The sequence below is a fragment of the Aquila chrysaetos genome, chromosome 7, assembly GCF_900496995.4.
Source record: "Aquila chrysaetos chrysaetos chromosome 7, bAquChr1.4, whole genome shotgun sequence".
Classification (NCBI taxonomy): Eukaryota; Metazoa; Chordata; class Aves; order Accipitriformes; family Accipitridae; genus Aquila; species Aquila chrysaetos.
Window position 1 is genome coordinate 1,433,438 of NC_044010.1, and position 18,579 is coordinate 1,452,016.

General features: G+C 46.3%; 1 protein-coding gene across 4 annotated transcripts in view; it reads right to left on the bottom strand.

The window, feature by feature from the left end:
* Positions 1-533: 533 nt before the first annotated feature.
* Positions 534-18,579, bottom strand: part of CASR (calcium sensing receptor) — a 78,397-nt gene continuing 60,351 nt past the window's right edge. For all 4 annotated transcript variants that reach the window (XM_030020930.2, XM_030020927.2, XM_030020928.2 and 1 more), the window contains exons 5-7: positions 10,281-10,511; positions 6,578-6,701; positions 534-3,739 (exon numbers count right to left, since the gene is read on the bottom strand). In XM_030020930.2, the coding sequence (XP_029876790.1) occupies positions 2,289-3,739; positions 6,578-6,701; positions 10,281-10,511 (1,806 nt within the window). In that variant the 3' untranslated portion in view covers positions 534-2,288. The remainder of the gene's footprint in view (positions 3,740-6,577; positions 6,702-10,280; positions 10,512-18,579) is intronic.

Consider the following 18,579-nt stretch of genomic DNA (forward strand, 5'->3'; position numbering starts at 1 on the left):
TTTTTGGAAGTGTGGACCATAACCGAAGTACTTTTTTTAGCCCTTTCTGCCATCTAGTGCCCATCTCCGTTCGTGCGTTTAGACTCGGGAGACCACCGGTCTCAATTCCATACCCTCAACTAAGCCTAGAGGCCACAGTCAGCAGCCTGGGGAAGGGACCTGGTTTTTCAGAAGCAGTGAGCAACTGTCACTGTGTCCAGGGGTAGAATGTGGTTTCCAAAATTGTGGCCACAAGGATGTGTGTTTTAAAACTCTTTTTTTTTTTTTTTCTTTTAACCAGCTGTGCCATGGCTTTAATCAAATACTGTAATTGGCAGGCCTTACAGTTAAAGTTGGATTGGTTCTTACATGGTGTGATTAAAATGTGAGCCCACTCCGAGGGGAATGTAACAGATCAACACAAGGCTTAAAATAACTTGTTTGAATAGCGTGCTCCTTGGTGTTTTGGACTTCCACTTTGCTCTCCTGAGCCCAAACTCCTCTTCCTTGTCAGCAACAAGTGGAGGTGGCAAAACAAAGTTTTTATGCAGTAATGTCACCTGTAAGTTTTATTTGCCTGCCCTGGCAAAAGAACAACCAAGAGAAAACAGTAACAAGAGAACTGTGGTATTTTCCCCAACGCACTCACACAGTCCTTTCGTCTGAGCTCACACTAAGCTGCAGGCCCGTCTGCCTTTCCACAGTGTTCTAGACTACCTTCCTGTTTGATGAGAGAGGGTACTGACATCTTAATGTCAGATGCTTGTTCTTGCACACAGGATCTGGGAAGAGGGAAATAAATTCTGCAACATAACCCTGCCCTCTCCTGCTAGGCTGTCGAAGGGTGCTTTTTCTCTCATCAGGCTGCAACAAGTATCTCTTCTAATGACTCTCTTACTTCAACCTTTCCAGCATGGATGGAGAACCAGGCATGCCTTGCAAAACCAGGAGCACTTACGTCTGCTTTTCGGGGAGTGGGACAAGTGTCAAGAGTAATGAAGTTCTGCTATGCTCTCTGCTGAAGTCCTTACTGTTTTTCTTTAGGTACAGTCCACCCTTCTTGTGCTAGGTGCCCTCTCTTCAAGATGGGTCAGGAGGGAAATAACCTAGTAGGTGGCCTAGAGGAGCCAAAACATATCCAATTTATCCATTTGTCTTTGTGCGTGTCTCAGAGGCCAGGCCTGTATGTCTTCCTCATCCAGTCATCTACCAGCACACACACATCAGATATTCACCCACTCCTGCAATTGCATTACCACATCTGGGGGCTGTTTCTCCATCCCTAACTCCTCCATTTCACCTTGTTTCATTTGCTTTGTATCAGGCCCACCAGTATCGTCACGACTAGCGTGATGCTCTGTGTAGGTGTGAGGCAGATTAATATGGCAAAGCACAACACTGACTATGGTGTGAAAGGGTTAGCCATGTATGCCATGTGGAATATTACAGCAGCAACACTTCGTTAAGCATACAACTACTAGCGACATAATCAATCATGGATACATCTCATTGTGCTCTCGCAACATTCTCCGGGGGGCATTTACAAGCTGTTCTCCCACTCCACCAAAGCGGGTAGGCTGGAGGCAAAGCTACCTCAGCTGGAGGAAACCAGTAGGAACCTAGTAGCTTGGTCTAGTGCAATGGAGTCTATGAAGAGTATTGTCCAACATTTCCTGCTGGGCAGAAAGGAGAGATTGGGACATTACTAAATATAAATAGCAGGGCGCTCTGTCACATTAAATACTTTACATGTTCACACCCTTGGCTGTACACAGCATGCAGGATGTTGGGGGCTTTTTTATTTTCCCCAAGACCGTGCCTTCCCCAAGTGAAACCGTGTACCTTGCTTTTGTAGAGCTGAGAGTCCTGATGCACATGGTTACAGATCACATATACTGGATAAAGAGGGAGTATTATACATAGTGGGAAAGAGGAATATTATACATAAATGTAAAAGCAGAGTATAGTGGAATTGCCTAGTGCCTCCCATAGTCAGCCGAGTTGCAGTCTGGCAGGAAAAGCTTACGGAGGCAAGGCAGCATGCAGACTTCTGCCAAAGCCCCACCAGAGGCGATCTTCACTTGTCCTTCTGAGGTGTCCTGGTTTCGATAAAGCGAACGCAAATTCAGTCCAAGGCTCCCCAGACACAGTCCTTCCTCTGGAGGCACAAGTGTTACCCTGCTGGCGCTAACAGTAAGGGGTGGTGGGGCTGTGTCACAGGAGTGTGTCTTTGTTGTCTTTCCCGTTCAGAAGCAAGAGGTGAGCAAGTTCCTCTTGGGGGCTGGTGTGCTCTTCACGATCTTCTTTCGTTAGGAATGTACCGTGTTCTCTGTGACAGAGCCACCTCCAGCGCCTATAAAATTTCGGGAGTTAGCCGAAGGCAGGGAAGGCTCCGCCTCAGGGCTTGGTACCTCTTCTTTGGTGTCTCCCACCACCGACTCCTGCGAGCTGGTCTCCGGGCTGGAAGCTGCCTGGAAGCCAGGCTCAGCACTGAGGGGCTCGCTGTTCTGCAGGGGAAGCAGGGCCCGATGCCGCATCAGGCTGTCGTCACTGTTCTGGGCCTCCAGGGAGTTCCTGCGCTTGGCGTTCCTGTTGGCCATGGCGTTCTTCTGCGGTTCCTCGAAGCTCAGCGACAGGGTGACTGTGCCGCTCCCGAAGCTGACTTTTTGCTTGCACCCACGCTGCTGCTGGCGCTGCCGCTCAGCGGAGGCTGGTAGAGGAAAAGGGTCCTCGTGGTTGCTCTTGCTGCTGATCGAGGAGGAAGGGGTGGAGCCGGTGGAGCCCCCCAGGCTGTTGGAGCGCTTGCGCGACACGTTGCTTCGTCTCAGCGTGGCCCTGGCGGCCACCTTGAAAGCGTGGGCGGCTGTGCTGCAGCGCACTTCCTCGATGGTGTTGCGGGAGGGCTTGAAGAGGATGATGTAGACTTTGTTGAAGAAGATGCAGGCCAGGAGCCCAAAGCTGGCAGCCAGTATTGCAATCACCTCCACGGCAGAGACAAACTTGCCGTATGTGCTGGCGTAAGCAGGGATGAAGGAGATCCACACGATGAAGAATATCAGCATGCTGAAGGTGATGAACTTGGCCTCGTTAAAATTCTCAGGCAGCTTTCGAGACTTGAAGGCGAAGAAGAAGCAGATGGCTGCCAGGAGGCAGGTGTAGCCAATGAGGAAGCCAAGGGCCATCAGGGAGCCTTCATGGCAGGTGATGAAGATAATCTCATCCTCCAGTTCATGGTTTCGGTAACTGGATGGCGGGGCTGTGTAGAGCCAAATCACACAGATGACAATCTGCACAAACGTGCACAAGAAGACCAGGAGGAACTGGAGGTTGAGGCCCCACCACTTTCGGTGGAGGCTCGTGGGGATCTTTGCCTCAAAGACGAGCAGGACACGGTTGGTTTTCACCAGGATGCAGGAGATGCAGAGGACAAAGCTGATGCCGAAAGCTGGCTGCCGCAGACGGCAAGTCCAGTTCTGGGGCTCGCCAATGAAGAACAACGAGCTGGAGAAGCAGCAGAGCAAGGAGAAGAGGAGGAGGTAGGACAGCTCCCGGTTTGTGGCCTTGACGATGGGTGTGTTGCGAAATTTGGTGAAGACTCCCAGGACAAAAGAAGTCAGGAAAATTCCCAGCACAGCAAAGAGAGTCAGAGCGATCCCAAAGGGCTCGGTCCAGGACAGAAACTCTATCTGCTTGGGGATGCAGGATGTGTGGTTCTCATTGGACCAGTAATCCTCAGGGCACTTGTCACAGGCACTTGCATCTGAAAAAGAAGTGACAGGGAGAGGGAAGGTTTGTCAGAATGAGAGGCTGAAATGTGGGATGACACATATGGCAGCTACGCACCGGCCTTCATCTTAAATACATGGGGTGTTCCCTTCAGGTGTCTGCAGATTCCCAGAATCATATGTTGGTGTCTCAGGGTGTTTTACATGGGCTATATAGCAAAACACAAAGCATGCTTAGTTCCAGCTTAAAAGAAAGTCCTGCCCCTGCACTCGTGTTTCTGGAATCCATTTCTTGGCAAAACTTTGCAAACTTTTGATTGCTGTCAGCTGTTACACAGGCTCTGTTCCTCTGTCTTTCTTGTTCCTTCATTTTTATCATCTACTTCTGTCTGTCTTCATACCTCTCACACTTTTATCATCATTTGAAACATCCTGCCTGTCTCCATTACAGAGAAAATTAAAAACGTGCTTGCCTCCTTAAGTGCTTTGAGAGCCTATTTCATATTCCACGGAGGTGAGTCTTAAAAGTGTTTAAATTACTCTTCCCTGAAGACAGGCAATGCCCTTGACTCCCAGCACACTCTCATTTCATGTTGGAACATCAGCGGAAGATGTGTCTTAATGATATCACTCTCCCCACACCCAGCAAAGCGTCCCGCTGATACTTGCAAAGGGAAAATTGATGCCTCCATCTCCTTCCTCTACATGAAACTAGTTGTGCCTACTGGGATGGCAACGTATGTCTCCAATGGCTGCCATGATCAACAGGCAAGGACCTGCTGCTTCTGCTCTTCTTTGACCCAAATGGGTCTTGTGCTCCAGTGGGGAGGGTCATGACTCCTTTGATGGCAGTGGAAAGGGGTTGAGAGCAGTGAGCTGGAAGTCACAACCTACCTCAGCCTTCAGGATCCCAGCGGGATAGCAATGGGCTGCAGTGAGTTCTGGGAACAATCATTCAGAAAACCCCTTTAGCAGCAACCTCCCTCTGAGCTTTGCACCTAAGCACAGACAGAGACTCAGAGCATAGCTTCCAGAGCAGAGCTTGATGCTAATGAGAAAGCCAAGATTTCAAGCTCTCTCATTCTGGAGGGGTGGTTGGAGGGAGCATCCGTGACCTGATATGATACTGCTTTCCTAATGACTTGTTGCCTCTCCTAAGCTGTTCATGTGAAAAACTTGCTCTTGATGTAAAAGCTCAGTCAGAAGCTCCCACCACCACACGTCATTTCACTTCCATCCATTCAGCCAATCATTTTTATTTTTCTTGTCCTTTTACCTGCAGGCCTATTGCAAACTGCAAGCAAGGCAGAGCTAACTTCACATACCAGGGAATTCAACTGCCTCTACCAGAGGCAGTGGCAGCTATTTAGCACTGCATCCCAAAGATGGGCTTTCACTGTTGCCTTGAGCTGACTTAGAGACCATGCTGCCACTGAAGGGAGTAAACCAGACCTCCCTCCTCCCCCAAGGTCATGCAGCTTCTCATTCTAGCTGGAAACTCAACCTGCCAAGAGTTTGTTTTCAGGAGGACCAGAGACCAGATCCAACTTGCTATATGGTCACACAAGTACCTGCACCACTCCCAGACAAGGGGTGGGAGCAAACAGCTGGGAGAGGACATGACAGATTGTCTCCTTTGGTAGTATCACTGTCTCAGCTGGTTGAGACTGGTTGTAGAACTGCTCTCTACGCCTACAAAACTGGCAAGCGCAGGAAGTAAAGAGCATTACTGTCAGCTGAAATAGCAGCAGGAAACTGTGGAGTCAGAAGGCAGTCACCCCCTCAGCCCCACAAATTTCACCAGCACACTAGTGCCACCTCACAAAATCCTGTGAAAAACACCAAAAGACCCCTATTACACATGACCAGAATTGCTTCTATTTCATTTGAAAATGCTACTCCTAAGCATCCTGTAGTACTATATATGTTTGTGCTAAAAAATCATTGCTGTCTGATAGGGATGCAAATTAGCTTATCCCAAAGGAGAACAATTGTTCAGTCTTGCACGTAGCTTACTGAAGTTTTCATGTCAGGGAAGGTCTGCAGCCTGTGCTGGGACCAGTGCTGCCGGAGAGGGTGTGAGGAGATCCTGAGCTCTCTGTAGTGTGGAGGGGACTGCTGTTCTGAAAGGATTCACTTGCCTTCCTCGCCCTGGGGATGCCTGACACTGAGGGAGCACTAATGGTGTTGGAAATTCAGATTTTTTCAACCAACTCTAAAACTAAGGTTACCTTTTCCCTCCACTGCAGAACCTGAGTGGCTCGATCCAAGCTCCCACTGAAACCAATGACAAAGATGTCCATGGGTGTTTGATAGGACCCAGAGATTCTGGTCTCTTGCAGTGCCAGTGCTCAACAGAAGCTGTGGTTGGTGACCCCATAAAAGGAAATATCCCTTTCTGCTTGTGAAGTCAGGGATGGAATGGACTTTATTTCTTTGTAAAGCATGAAATAAAGCCCTGACAACATGAGGAAAAGCAGACAGGTAACTACAGAATTTAGGATTAGGGTAGGGTGTGTCTCCTTCCTCCAGGCTTTTGGAGGAAGAAAAGCTATTGCTACAGTGCAATGGAATTTGCTTGTGGCTGCCTGAGAGGCTTCCTATATGCAAGTCCTTTTTCAAGTTCTCTGCGTTAATTTTCCTAACTCGGAGCAGAAGGGACAAGCAGACTTAGCACAAGACAGGACCTGAGGACCACAGGACTCGAATCCCATAAGCTTTTCAGAAGTCCCCCCAGACTTTCTGTGAAGCCCCCGCAGCAATGCAGCCTCCAGCTCAGCACTGTAGGGAAGCGATTTCAGCACAACTGCAGGTGATGCCCAGAGGGCTCGCACGGTCCTCTGCAAACCCCAGAGCAGCTCTGGGGGTGTTACCTGTTTCATCACTGTACTCCCCGTCGGGGCAGTCCACGCACTCGAAGCAGCAGGTGGGCTCTCCCTCGATAATGCCCTTCCTCGTGCCCGGGAGGCAGTCCCTGCTGCAGTTAGAGAAAGGCACCTGCAAGAAAAGAGCCCGAGGAGGGTTAATGGTGGCAGTGGCCCACATGCAGCCTTTCTACAGCAGGACCTTGGGCTTCCTCCAAGGGTGTTATTGCTTGATTAGCACGCTGGATGGACAGCCTCAGAGGCTCACCTCTTCCCTCCAAAGAACAGACACATTTTGCACAATAGTCCTTCCCCAACCCACTGCAGTGATATTTGTTTGAAAGAACACATCAAGGGATGGTAGGGAAGATCAGCAGATCTTTGTAATCTCTACTGTGTTGTGGGCACTGACAACTGGTATGTGACCCATGATACACGTACCAGAAAACAGTTGTCAGATGGTTAAAAGAAAAGACAATCAATCTCTACTGGCAGGAATTTGAGTCAGCCTTGCAGATGATGGGCTCTGACTGCTGATCCCCAATCCCATGTATTGCATATTGACTGCTTGTGATTTATGGGAATTAAAACAGCTTCTTGAAACCCACTTCCTCCTGCTCTTCTGAAGACCCTCTCCAACCCAGACACAAAAAAGGTAAATTAATTAAACAAGAGGAGTTTTCATATGAAAGAAAGAAACCTTGGTTTTAGAACACTGAGCATCAAAAGATGCAAATCAGCAGCTATATGTAGATCCAAAGGCATCCAGACTTCTGCTGCTACAAACGATGAGCTGTGTCACCTGGTGGCTGTGCATTTATGGTGTGTGTGAGCCCACCTGGGCATGGTCATATCCTGGCAGCCAGTGGTTGCATGGTGCATGCTCATCACATGCCTAATGCACACTGGCAACAAGGAGTTCAGCAAAATAAGCCTGGGCCTTTTTTACACAGAAGCACAACCTGGGGTTGAGCTCACCTTTTCCCAGCTAAATTAAGGAAGGGAGCTGACACAGAACATGGCTTTCTCAGCTCGGGGGAGTTAAACCCACAATTTCCACTGCCAGCAAAGTACCACGATCTGTACATACTTAAGGGCTGCTCCAGTTGGAAGCGTCCATTCACCTTTTTGGAAGTTTGCTGCTAGTTTGCCCAAGTGCTGCTAACCTGCTGATCTCCAGGAACCTCCTGTGTGGGTGTACTTAGGCAGTGAGTCCGGGCTATGGTTTGGAAATTTCCTGTGGGCAGGCATTGACCTCAGCCACAGGGTAAGCAAGCCCTTGGTAGTGGCAACTCCTATGCGGAGATGCCCATTTTGTGGCTCAGGTATTCACCTGCAGCTGAGAGCGGTCGCCGTTGCTTATCACTCTGAAGTATAGCTGCAGCACCGTTTGGGAGCACTGTTTCTAAACTGTTAATCAGGATTGCATAATTAATTGGACAGACACATATCCAGGGCAAATCCCTGCAGCTCGCCACTTGAAGCACTCTTTGCTGTTAGTACCTATTGCTATGAATACAGTGTGCTGTTAATACCTATTCCTTGGGACAGGCTTTCGGCAGGTAGTGCAGCCACCAGGAGGACTTCATCAGTCTAGACTGTCTTTCCCTAGGCTGCCACTCATGATTTTGAACAGGGCTGAATCCAAGGCCTGACTGAAGTCATGCACTGCTTCCCCATTGTCTACTAAGCTGACTGAGCTTCCAAGGAGGAAAGTTAAATTGGTTTGACATGATTTCATCTTGACAAATCCATGTTGGTTTATTATCCTCTAAGTGTTTATAAACTGTTTAATATTTTTTTTTATCAAGTCTTTTAGGTTACTGAAGCTCAGCTCCATTGTGTGTAATTCCCTTGGCTCTCCTGTATCTGCTTCTAAAATCAGGTATTACGATTACCCTCCTCTAATCCTTTGAGACATCACCCATCCTCCACATTTCTCAAAGACAAATTGCTAATACTTTTGAGATTGCTTTGGCTGCCTTCTTAAGTATTCTGTGGGGAATTTCATCAAGTTCTGCCAAAATGAATCTATCTATCTTACCTACTTTTTAAGTTGTTCTATTGCAAGTCTGGCCAATGCTGAAGTTCCTGTGTTAAAATTAACTACGTTTAATCTTTTTTTGAGGATGGCGGGCACAGAAGGCTTCAGAGAGTGAAGTACTGGCTACTCTCTTTGAGCAGAGCATTTTATCTGGAAGAAATGCAAACTCTATAAACTGAAAAAAAGGCTGCAGCAGACACAAAGATCACGAACCCCTCTGCTGGCACACAATTTACATGCTCTGGCATGACACTCATCAACATCCAGTCGCGTTTTTAACAGTTTAGGACGGAGAATGAAGATAAATATTGCCCTGTTAGAGGAATTTAGACTGAGAGAACAAAATTACTCAGTTAAGTAAAAAACAGTAAAATCCTAACTGTTGGAAAAGGTGCTAGTGGCATTTGCAATGATCAGAATGAGGGTTTAGAAAATCAGGGTTTTTTAATTCCACTTGTACTTTGTGCTCAGAGACTCCAGCTGGGCTTAGAAAAGCCTGAGCTCAGTATTTCTGTAGTAATGTGCTCTGCCTGACCCATGCCTCCTTTAGAGAGTTCTGGATTTAAACCATAAGTGAAGCTGGAGTATCTGGAGTAAAGATAAGGCTTAACTGGTGGTGTAAATATATTAGGTAAGTGTAGCTACTGCAGAAGCAGTTACGTGATCTGTCAGCCAACGTGAATAAACACCTGGAACTGAATTGCCTTGTTCATTAATCAGGTGCTGATTTAACACATCTAAACATTGCAACAGGGCCTGTCAGTGACATTTCTAAACTAATGCTCCCAGGCCACAAGCCAGATACCCACTCAGGATCCCCTCTGGGAGCTGGGATTTCTGTCTAGGCTGGAGTGGGCTGCTGGCCATGACCCCAGCTCTCCTGGCTCTTGTCTGGAGATCTCTGCACCACGTTCCCATCATGCAGGGGAGAGCTAGCCCTGGCTGCTAGTGACGATACAGTTCTGCTGAAATGATCTAACATATGCAAGAAAGTGGAGAAGGACTTAGGCCTGACTAAAGTCAATGGCTACATCATGTACTTTTGAGACTGCATAAGCATCTTCTGGTAGATTAAAAGAAGGTAGCAGGTACCGGCATCTCCTGCTATTTGAGCACCATGTCCAAGTTAACCTGGGAAGATTGACAGGGCTTATTCTGTTTGGTTTGCAGGGCAAGGGTGTGAGGAAGGCTCTGGGACTTGGAGGGTAAAGCCAGCAGAAAGAGTTGTGAATTTAACTAGGAGCAGGAAGAGACTCTTCTTGATACAGAAATACTGGGAGTGGAAGAGATGACTGTTTTCAGCAATGAAACTGCTGAGCTCAGGAAACTTTGACTTAGTCAACAACCAGACTTGCGTAATGAATTTCTCATCCTTTTGGAAACAGCATTGCAAAATTCCGAGCTATCTACTTGGGCCAGAAAAAAGGCGTTTTTTAAACCATTAATACCCAGGCTCATCAAGTGTATAGGAGGGGAGAAGCAGCTGCCCGTTATTTCCAGAAGTGTGTAACAAGGGTGTGAAAGACTATAGCAGAGACCACGTATACAGTAAGGTGAATGGATCTTTCAATGAGGCATGGAGCCATAATACAAGGAGTGTGCAGGGTTAGTTCAAATTTCAGCTTGCGGAAACTTGGGAAACGTTGCTGTGAGGATTTAAGCACTTACCTCCTTAGAGAATCCACTCCACAGGATCTTGTTTTCATTGATAAAGAGCCGCTCCCCTTTCTTGGCATAGACGTTGTAGTGCCCAACCTCTTCAAAGACGACTGAGCCATCCTCCGGAGAGAGATGCCAATTGATTATTGAGTAATTCCCCACCAGGTCCCCAAACTCATCAAAATCCACTTGCTCCCCCATGTTATTGGTGAAATTTAAGTGTCGCAGGTGCTTGAGAACCTAGAGAGAGAGAGAGAGAGATACCATGAAAGCCTGCATGTCACAACCCTACCACAGCACACATCCGCTATGGGGACAGAACTGGAAATAATCACTTTACTTCAGTTCTTAATCTCTTAAAAATCAATTAATCACAGCAGTAGCAGGCTTTCTCTCACAGACAGCACACGCACACACAGAGCCTGTACAAACCTTGTAGACAGCACAAGGTATGGCCCTCAGGGTGGTCAGCACCCATCTGTAACACTTACCAGTTGCTACCCCATCAGCCATGTAGCATTCCTCTTCAGTCCCTCTGAGCCACCTCTGCAAGCCTGTAGCTCTTTGTCAGGGGCAGAGAAGTGGCGGCAGCCACTGAAGTGTTTCAGTCACCCACGCGTCCCTCTCACCCTGCTCCTGCAACCACTCTGCATAAATGCTCTCAGTTGGCATCGCTCATCTCTGAATGATCAATCACTCAGAAACGGGAATGCAGGAGAAACAATTCATACTTGACTTTTGATTGAAAAACCCCAAGCCCAATGCACTTCAGTAAAAAAACAACAAATCAAGCTTGTTCGCCACATGGCAGGCCTGGAGAATTCATACCACTTGTTTTTTGGCTCCTGTATCCTGGTTGCGTAGTTTCACATGCTGCCTGTCCCCACATGTTGACTCCTGTAATTTTCACCTCATGCCTTAAAATGTTATATGCTACGGACAAGAGCAGTTAATCTCAGGGACAACTGCAGTTGCAAAATTCATGATCTAGATAGCCTGACAGGTAGACCAAAGAAACTGCAGCATGAAAGCAAGCCTGTACTGGCAACTGTGATACAATTCATCCACATCATATTTGTCTTCAAAAGTTAGTTGCAGGTTTATGCACTTATCAGATTTCCCCCCTCCCTCCCCATTTAATGGATGTTCTTAGTTTCTCTGTAAGAGCTCATCTGTGGAAAGCTGAGGTGACTCTGAGGGCACCTGGCTGTCAGCTGTCCCTAGACCACTGCAGCATAGTTGCTGCTGTGGTTCTAGTGCCTGCGACAGCTTGTAAGCCCAGTCCTCTCTCTCTCACCTGTGAGTGCCCAAACATACAATCCTGGATGGCAAAATGTAAGGAAAAAAAAATGAAATCAATTTGTCTGGGCAGGCAGACCCTCCTCACCCCATAGACATAGAACAGACAATATTGTTTTGATGAAGCCTTTTCATCTGGAAACGCAGGGACAGGGGAACAGAATCACTTCATTAATTCTTGTCAGTTTTGCTAAATTGTCTCATTTTTCTCTGTTTCCCTTTGGGATCCTCCTATCTCAAGCTAAAATCCCCAGAGCTACAGAGATACCCTCCTCTCACTGCCTATATCAATGCCAGCCTGAGAGAGTCTGGAAAAACCATAGTAGTACTATGCAGGACGTGGCTGGCAACACCTTTTCAGCTTTGTGTGATGTTGATGGAAGTACATAAAAACATTGCCACGGTATTCAGTCTTTGAATAATGGGTGCAATGGCAGAGGCAGGATTTTTTTCTGTCTTTCTCATCCCTGCTGGTCCTCCTCTGTAGACCAGCTCCCCCATAAGGTGTGCAGCTGAAATGATCTCGCTGAAGAGACAGGACCTGTACCTGAAGACCTTACCCTCTCTGACGGACACGGTGAAAGAGGGTGCTCTGCTCTGGCACTTTGCTGTGGAGAGCTGGGGCATTGCCTGCTGTAGGGAAGAAAAGAGGAGACTGCTCCCCTCTCCTCCCTCTTGTCCCTGAGGGGCACCCAGGAAGATGCTACTTGCCCAGCTCCATCAGGGACCAGTAAGAAGAGAGCAGAAGCAGCTCTGCGGTCAGAATGGGTGACACAGGGTCTGCAGATCCACAGTGATGTCTGCACTGCATCAACTCACTTTGGCCTCATCTGCAGTGGGGCTGCAGTCCTGGATGCGTTAGCAGGAACCTTGTCTGTCAGCAGTGTAGGTCCGAAGCAGGGAACCCGCATTCCTCTGCAGACTCTAGGACCTACCACAGCGTGACACCTGCAGCTTTGATGTCCAGAACAGATTTGAGTCATTATGTTGAGCTGAATGCCATGTTTCTCCTCACTCCAACCCAGTATTGCACTCTCATGCAGCACTATAGCACTCTGCTGAAGGACACCAGGATTTTCTGACTGGGTATCACTGCTGGGTTGACCATATAGACAGGAGGGGCAGACCTTGCACTTCTTTTGATTACAGTTACTACACACATTAGGAGACAATCTTGCAAAAGCCATATTGAAGATTCTTCAGTTCAAGTCCTGCCTCTCCTGGCCAGCTGCAGCAGCAGGAGGCTGGCTGGTCTTACAGTCAGCGAGATGAACAGTGGAGAAACCTCTGGATCCCCTGGATGCAATTTTTTTTTTGTTTAATTTCATAACATTCATCTCAATTAATCTATTCCTTTGCCTTACCTCCTGACATTAGGCTTCTTAGAAAGTAATATATACCCCTGGCTACTGGAGGGTGTTTGTAGGATTAGTTTAGCAGCATGTTTCCTTTGGTCACACACACACTACATCTGAGGATTCAGGTTATAAACCATTTCATGTACAAGCTGATATCTCGATCTGGTGGGCAATTGTTCATGTAAAAGCACTGATCTGCACTTAATGTTGACTTTCCCCAGGCAGAGAATAGCAGCTTCAGCTATGCAGCCATACCTGGGAGAGCCCAGGCATATCAGCTCATGCAGGAAAGACACATGCCCTATTTAAAATCCCAAATGGAGGGGCAACAGGAACAACAGGAGTAACAATACCTGTTTCCTCTTTCCAGCAAATACTGAAGCTTGCTTTCAAGTCTAAATTTCTGAGGGGCAGCTTGTGAAATGGTAACTGAATGACTACTAGGACATGTTCCTGTTTTAGATGGTAAGAAAATCCCAGGATGATCTCTGTATATCACACAAGTTCTGCTCTCTACAGGATGAAAATATGGTTTAAACAGTCAAGGAATATATAAGCACTTTTAAAAGAGGAAGTTGTAGACTCTGAATAACTGCAGTACTCTTTTATAGGCACCAGTCTATCAATGATTAGCTAAAGGCCTTACAGTTAAAAATGTGTCACAGTGTTTTGTAACTAAAGATAGAAACATAAATACCCAGGACTCAATCCACAAAGACTTGAAAGACCCTGCTTCAGTGAGGGCAAGAACACGTGTCGGGGTGCGTGTATCATATCCTGGAGCCAAGAGTTTACGAAAGAAGTGTTGACCTCGTGGCTTGAATACACCGTCAGCAGCTGGTGGAAGCCTGCGGGGAAAGCATTGTGCAAGCTGCTGTCTTCAGATGTTTCTGTAATTTTTCCTTCTTTTTTTTTCCCTCTGTCACAGGCTCCACATTTAATTGCAATGGCTTTTAATTAAAACACCTACTATCAGAAAGGACTTGCAAGCTGCCCTCTAGTTCACCCTCCCATTATTCCTGGTAAGGCCATTCCCAGCCACGTAGCATCCCCTGCTTTATCCAGGCTAGATATTCTGGGTCATGCGGTTTCCAGTCTTATGGAAGGATCATAAAACCATAACATAAATACAGTTGTATTAGGTCAGACCAGCAGCCCATCTCCCCAGGAGCTGTTTCTGACTGTGGCCAACAGCAAATGCCTACACAAGAGTAGAAGGGGACGTGATACTTCCCCAGAATACTCTCACACATTTTGCAGCTCAGTGACTTCCTGGGCCAAAGGTCTTTGTACTTGATAACCTGCGGTGGGCTTTTCTTCCATGACGTTGCACGTTTGTGTTCTGCATCTGTGTGAGCTTTTCACATCCACAGCCTCCTACAGCAAGGAGTTCTACATTTTATAAGAAAAGAGCCTCTTTTTGCCTGTTGGAACAGAGCAGCTACTAATCTCTTCGGATGACCTTCCTGCTTATTTTGGAAAAGACAAAGAACTGTCATTTGCTAGTCACCTTTTCTATGCCTCTCAGGATTTTACAAACCTTTGTCAGATCTCTCTTCAGCCATCTCTTTCCCAGGCTGATTGATGAGCCCTATTTGACTTTGCTGCTTCTTGTACAGAAGCTGCTCCATTAACCCTTCTCCAAACTTTCCCAGTCTACTTCTTCACTTCTGAGATCTGCACATGATATTGAAGTGAGATGCACCAAGCATTACTGAAGTGGCCCCAGGGCACTCTGTTTACCTCTCTGTCTCTTTTCCAGTGTGACTATTCTTAGCAGTGCATTTGCTTCTTTGACTACTACTCAGCCAGAGCTGAGGAGTCCACCCAAGGACCTGCTTGAGCCTGAAGGTCCTATTTGTGATTAGTCAGAACTCACCATTTATTTTTATCCTCTGCTGACTGTCTTTCAACAAACTGTTCATCCATGCGAGGACTGAATTTGGTGACAGACTACCAGAAGCCTTTTAGAAGCCTGAGCATACTCTACGAATAGGAGCTCCCTTATCGATACACATCCCAATGCCTTTAAAGAACTTCAGGAGGTTTGTGAGGTAGGGCTTCTCTTTACAAAAGTCATGGTGACTCCTCCTCAGCATATTCTATTTTTCATTCCTTTTTTTTTTTTTTTTTTTTTTACTACAGTTTCTAATCATGGGCTCAGTCAGGCTCTGCCAGTTCTTTGGATCTCCTCCAGAACCCTTTTAGAAAATTGATGTCACATCTGTCAACTTTTTAGGCCTCAGGGCCTAAGATTGTTTCAAGTGAGGGGTTGGTCCCCATAGCCAGCACTTCAGCTACTTCATCCGTGAGGTCTGGCAGACCTCCTGGGTGCACATCATTCACTTGCACCAAAGTATTAAGGTTTGTTTTGCTCTTGTGTCCCATAGCTTCTTCTACAGTCACTTCAATCAGACAGATCCTGTACAAGTCACCCATAAATAAATAAACTCAGGAACCTTCTCCAGTTTGTCCATAAAGAGCACACTTCTGCCATGGCCTTACCTTGTCTTTTGCAGTGATAATCTATGGCTCAGCAGACAGACCTACTGCTGAAGTGTTTAAAAAAGGATTTATGAGATTTTACCCCATTTACAGCCTGTTCCTCATTCTGGTTTTTGGCCTGCCTTGTTTTATTTTTACATTTAACCTGCCAGAGTTTATAGTCCTTCCAGTTTTACTCACTGGACATAACTTAGCGATTTGAAGGATGCCATCTTGCTTTTAATAAACACCGCTTAATACCCTTGTTTTGCCTTGCCAGCTTCCTTAGCCTTTCTTCACTTTCTCTGTATCTGCAGTAGACACTTACTTCATGTCACTAGTATTAGGGCTGGTGGCAGGCAAAAAACCCCACTTAAACTGTAAACGCTGTCAGGCAGCAGGTAATTGTGTGTGTGCATGAATGTCCAAAGCTGAACTTTTGTACTCTGGAGCACAAGGTAGCTGCAAGCAGTGTATACTAGTTGTACATTTTGATAGTAGCTGGACTAAACAAAAATGACATGTTCTGAATCCTCCAATTACTAGTAACAAGATGTGAGACAGAACCACCAGTTAGGAGGCTGATCTCAACCAAAACCTAGGGCTCAGGGCTAAAAGGAAGAATGTGAAGATCATGTCTGGATGAAAAACACTGGAAGTGGGGAAAGATCCTGGAGATGAAGGAGATGTGTGCAGACGAATGTCACGGGATGCCCAGTGACCTTGGCCAGTAATGCTCAAGACCAGTTAACTGTGAGGAGCTGCACAGCACAAACTGAAGACTTCCACACTGTCAGACCACCCATAATGACCCTGCTGGGAAGGGAAGTTAAGACCTAGTGAACGTAACACTGTGGGCAAAGCAAGTGAGCGTGCAAGATACCAAGCAGGTTAAAAGCTCTAGCCTTGTTAATTCTTAAATAAACATCAGTATCCAGATCTGCTATGGGTTGTCATTTACTCTGTCTCAACTGTGACCGTTCCTTATCTAGTCTCCATATACCAGCAAGGGTTTAATACTCTTGGCTTCCTTCTGCAGTTTCTTTCTAACATGTTTCCTCACTAGGTCAAATGGTCCTGCAAGGGAAGTGAACCCGAGCACATTATAGGTGTCTGTCCCCATAAAAGACAAACGATTCCCCCTCCTAACACGCAATTGCAAGGGATCCTGTCTTGACAGTTAACATACATTTTCCCACATTGAGTTTTAATTTCTGTCTACCTAGCTATATCCAGGCCTGTAAAACAGTTCTGGACCGATGGGTACTAAATGTTTTTCTCTTTGCTTTGGTAGGGTGCCCATGCTGCGAGCAGTGAACAACTCCACTTCATGGCTCAATGTGAAGATGAAAAGCTGGTAACTGTACTGAAGATGGCAAGTCCTCCCTTTCATTCTGCATTGCTGACAGCCCATTCTCCCCTCTTGTTTTGGATTCATAATCAAGCACCCAGAGAAGATACATTCATAATGCTGTAATAGGAGTAAGGGCTTTAGAGCTCAGCTGTCACATTAGCCCAGTGGTCATGGCATATGGGATTTGATTTCTGTCAGTGGTCAGGTATCAGGAAGAAATATGCCCATGCCGGTTCTGAAAGAGCCACTTGTAAAATATTTTAAGAGAAATGTTCCCTGAGGCAATACATTCTTTTTTTTTCCTTCCTTTTGTTTCCACCTATCTATGTGTTGATCTTTATTTACATGCTAGCAAAGCTTTATTTTTTACTGCCTATATAATTGTTTAATTCCTGCTGCATTCTCTACTTTGGATTATCTTGTTCTGTTTTTTATGTAGGGCCAACTCTTAGGCTCTCCCAAAGGCAGTGCTGTCATCACAGTATCGACCAGTTCTGACACAAAGGACCTGAGCAGGCAGGAAGGTGCTGGCCCTAGCCCCTTGAGTCAGTAATACTTGTTTCCAGAAGCCTGAGACGGGGGAAGATGAATTGCACCCAGCTCTTCTGCCCAAAGCATTCTTCTTGCTGGCAGGAGCTGAACTCTCCTACCCCTCTATAATCTCTCCTCCCCCCCTGCTGCCCATTGTGCACCAACAGGGACAACATGTAGTGCTGATGTTTTTTTAAAATCAAGATACCAGGCTATGCCAACACTGTTAATCTTGCCTTTTTCTGAGGGCCATTCAGAAGATAACAGAGTTCTTCAGCCAGCGGAAGATGTGATTCATTGCTGTACACCACCTGTGACATTCCGCCTAAGCTGCGTGGTTTCTATCGGTTTTCTGCTCTGAAGAAGTGACTGTTAATACTGTTTATCACTATAAGGGTAACCCAGGTGGAGAAGTTGAAAGGGACCCAGAACAGAGCTGGGATTCTCACTGTAAACACCTCACAAAAAAATGAGATGTCTTTCTGTTACATGTGTCTGGCCCCATGCACAAGACATGCCTGGTCTGTAGTTGGGATACTGGGCGCTTCATGCTAAAATAACGAAGACTAGTCACCACCTAGCTGTACAAGGACTGGGCTGGACTCGATGATTGAAACTGTCAGGTTGGTAACAGTGCAGATGAACAAAGGGAGATAAACTCTGGAAGAAGAGCTGGCGTCAAAGAGTTGAAGAGAGGGAACAGTCAGCCAGAGATTCATTCCCAATACTGCGAAGGAATTCTGACAAGATGGGGTTGACATCTCAGCTCTGGTGAAATGCTATATCTGCCAGTGACTTGAAAAACGGGGTGAAAGAAAGAGTTCAGTTCAAGACTCAAGAACAGCTGTACAACGGCTGAGAATAACTCAAGAACATTCAAAGTTGTTATGCTTTGGTAAGAACTGAATGACATCCTTGTAAAGCTAGGTAGGTCAATGGACAGCACAACTGAAAGCTAAATGTGTATGACAAATAGAATTTGCCATATGTTAGAAGTAATAATTTAAACTATTCATAATCTTTATTGGAAACTAAATTAACTAACCACTCAAGGCGAAGACCTGTTCATTATTGTAGGCAGCTCAGTAAAAACATTCTGTGCATTATGCAGTTGAAAGAGCAAACAAAATACTAGGATATGAAAGTAAGAAAGAAAATGACACTGAAAATATGGTGCCAATATATACATTGATGGTACAGTTTCCCCCAGAAAATGCAGTTAGTTCTAGTCACTTGATCAGAAAAGAATAAAATTAAAGGAAGATTAGTGAGGTCCAGATGT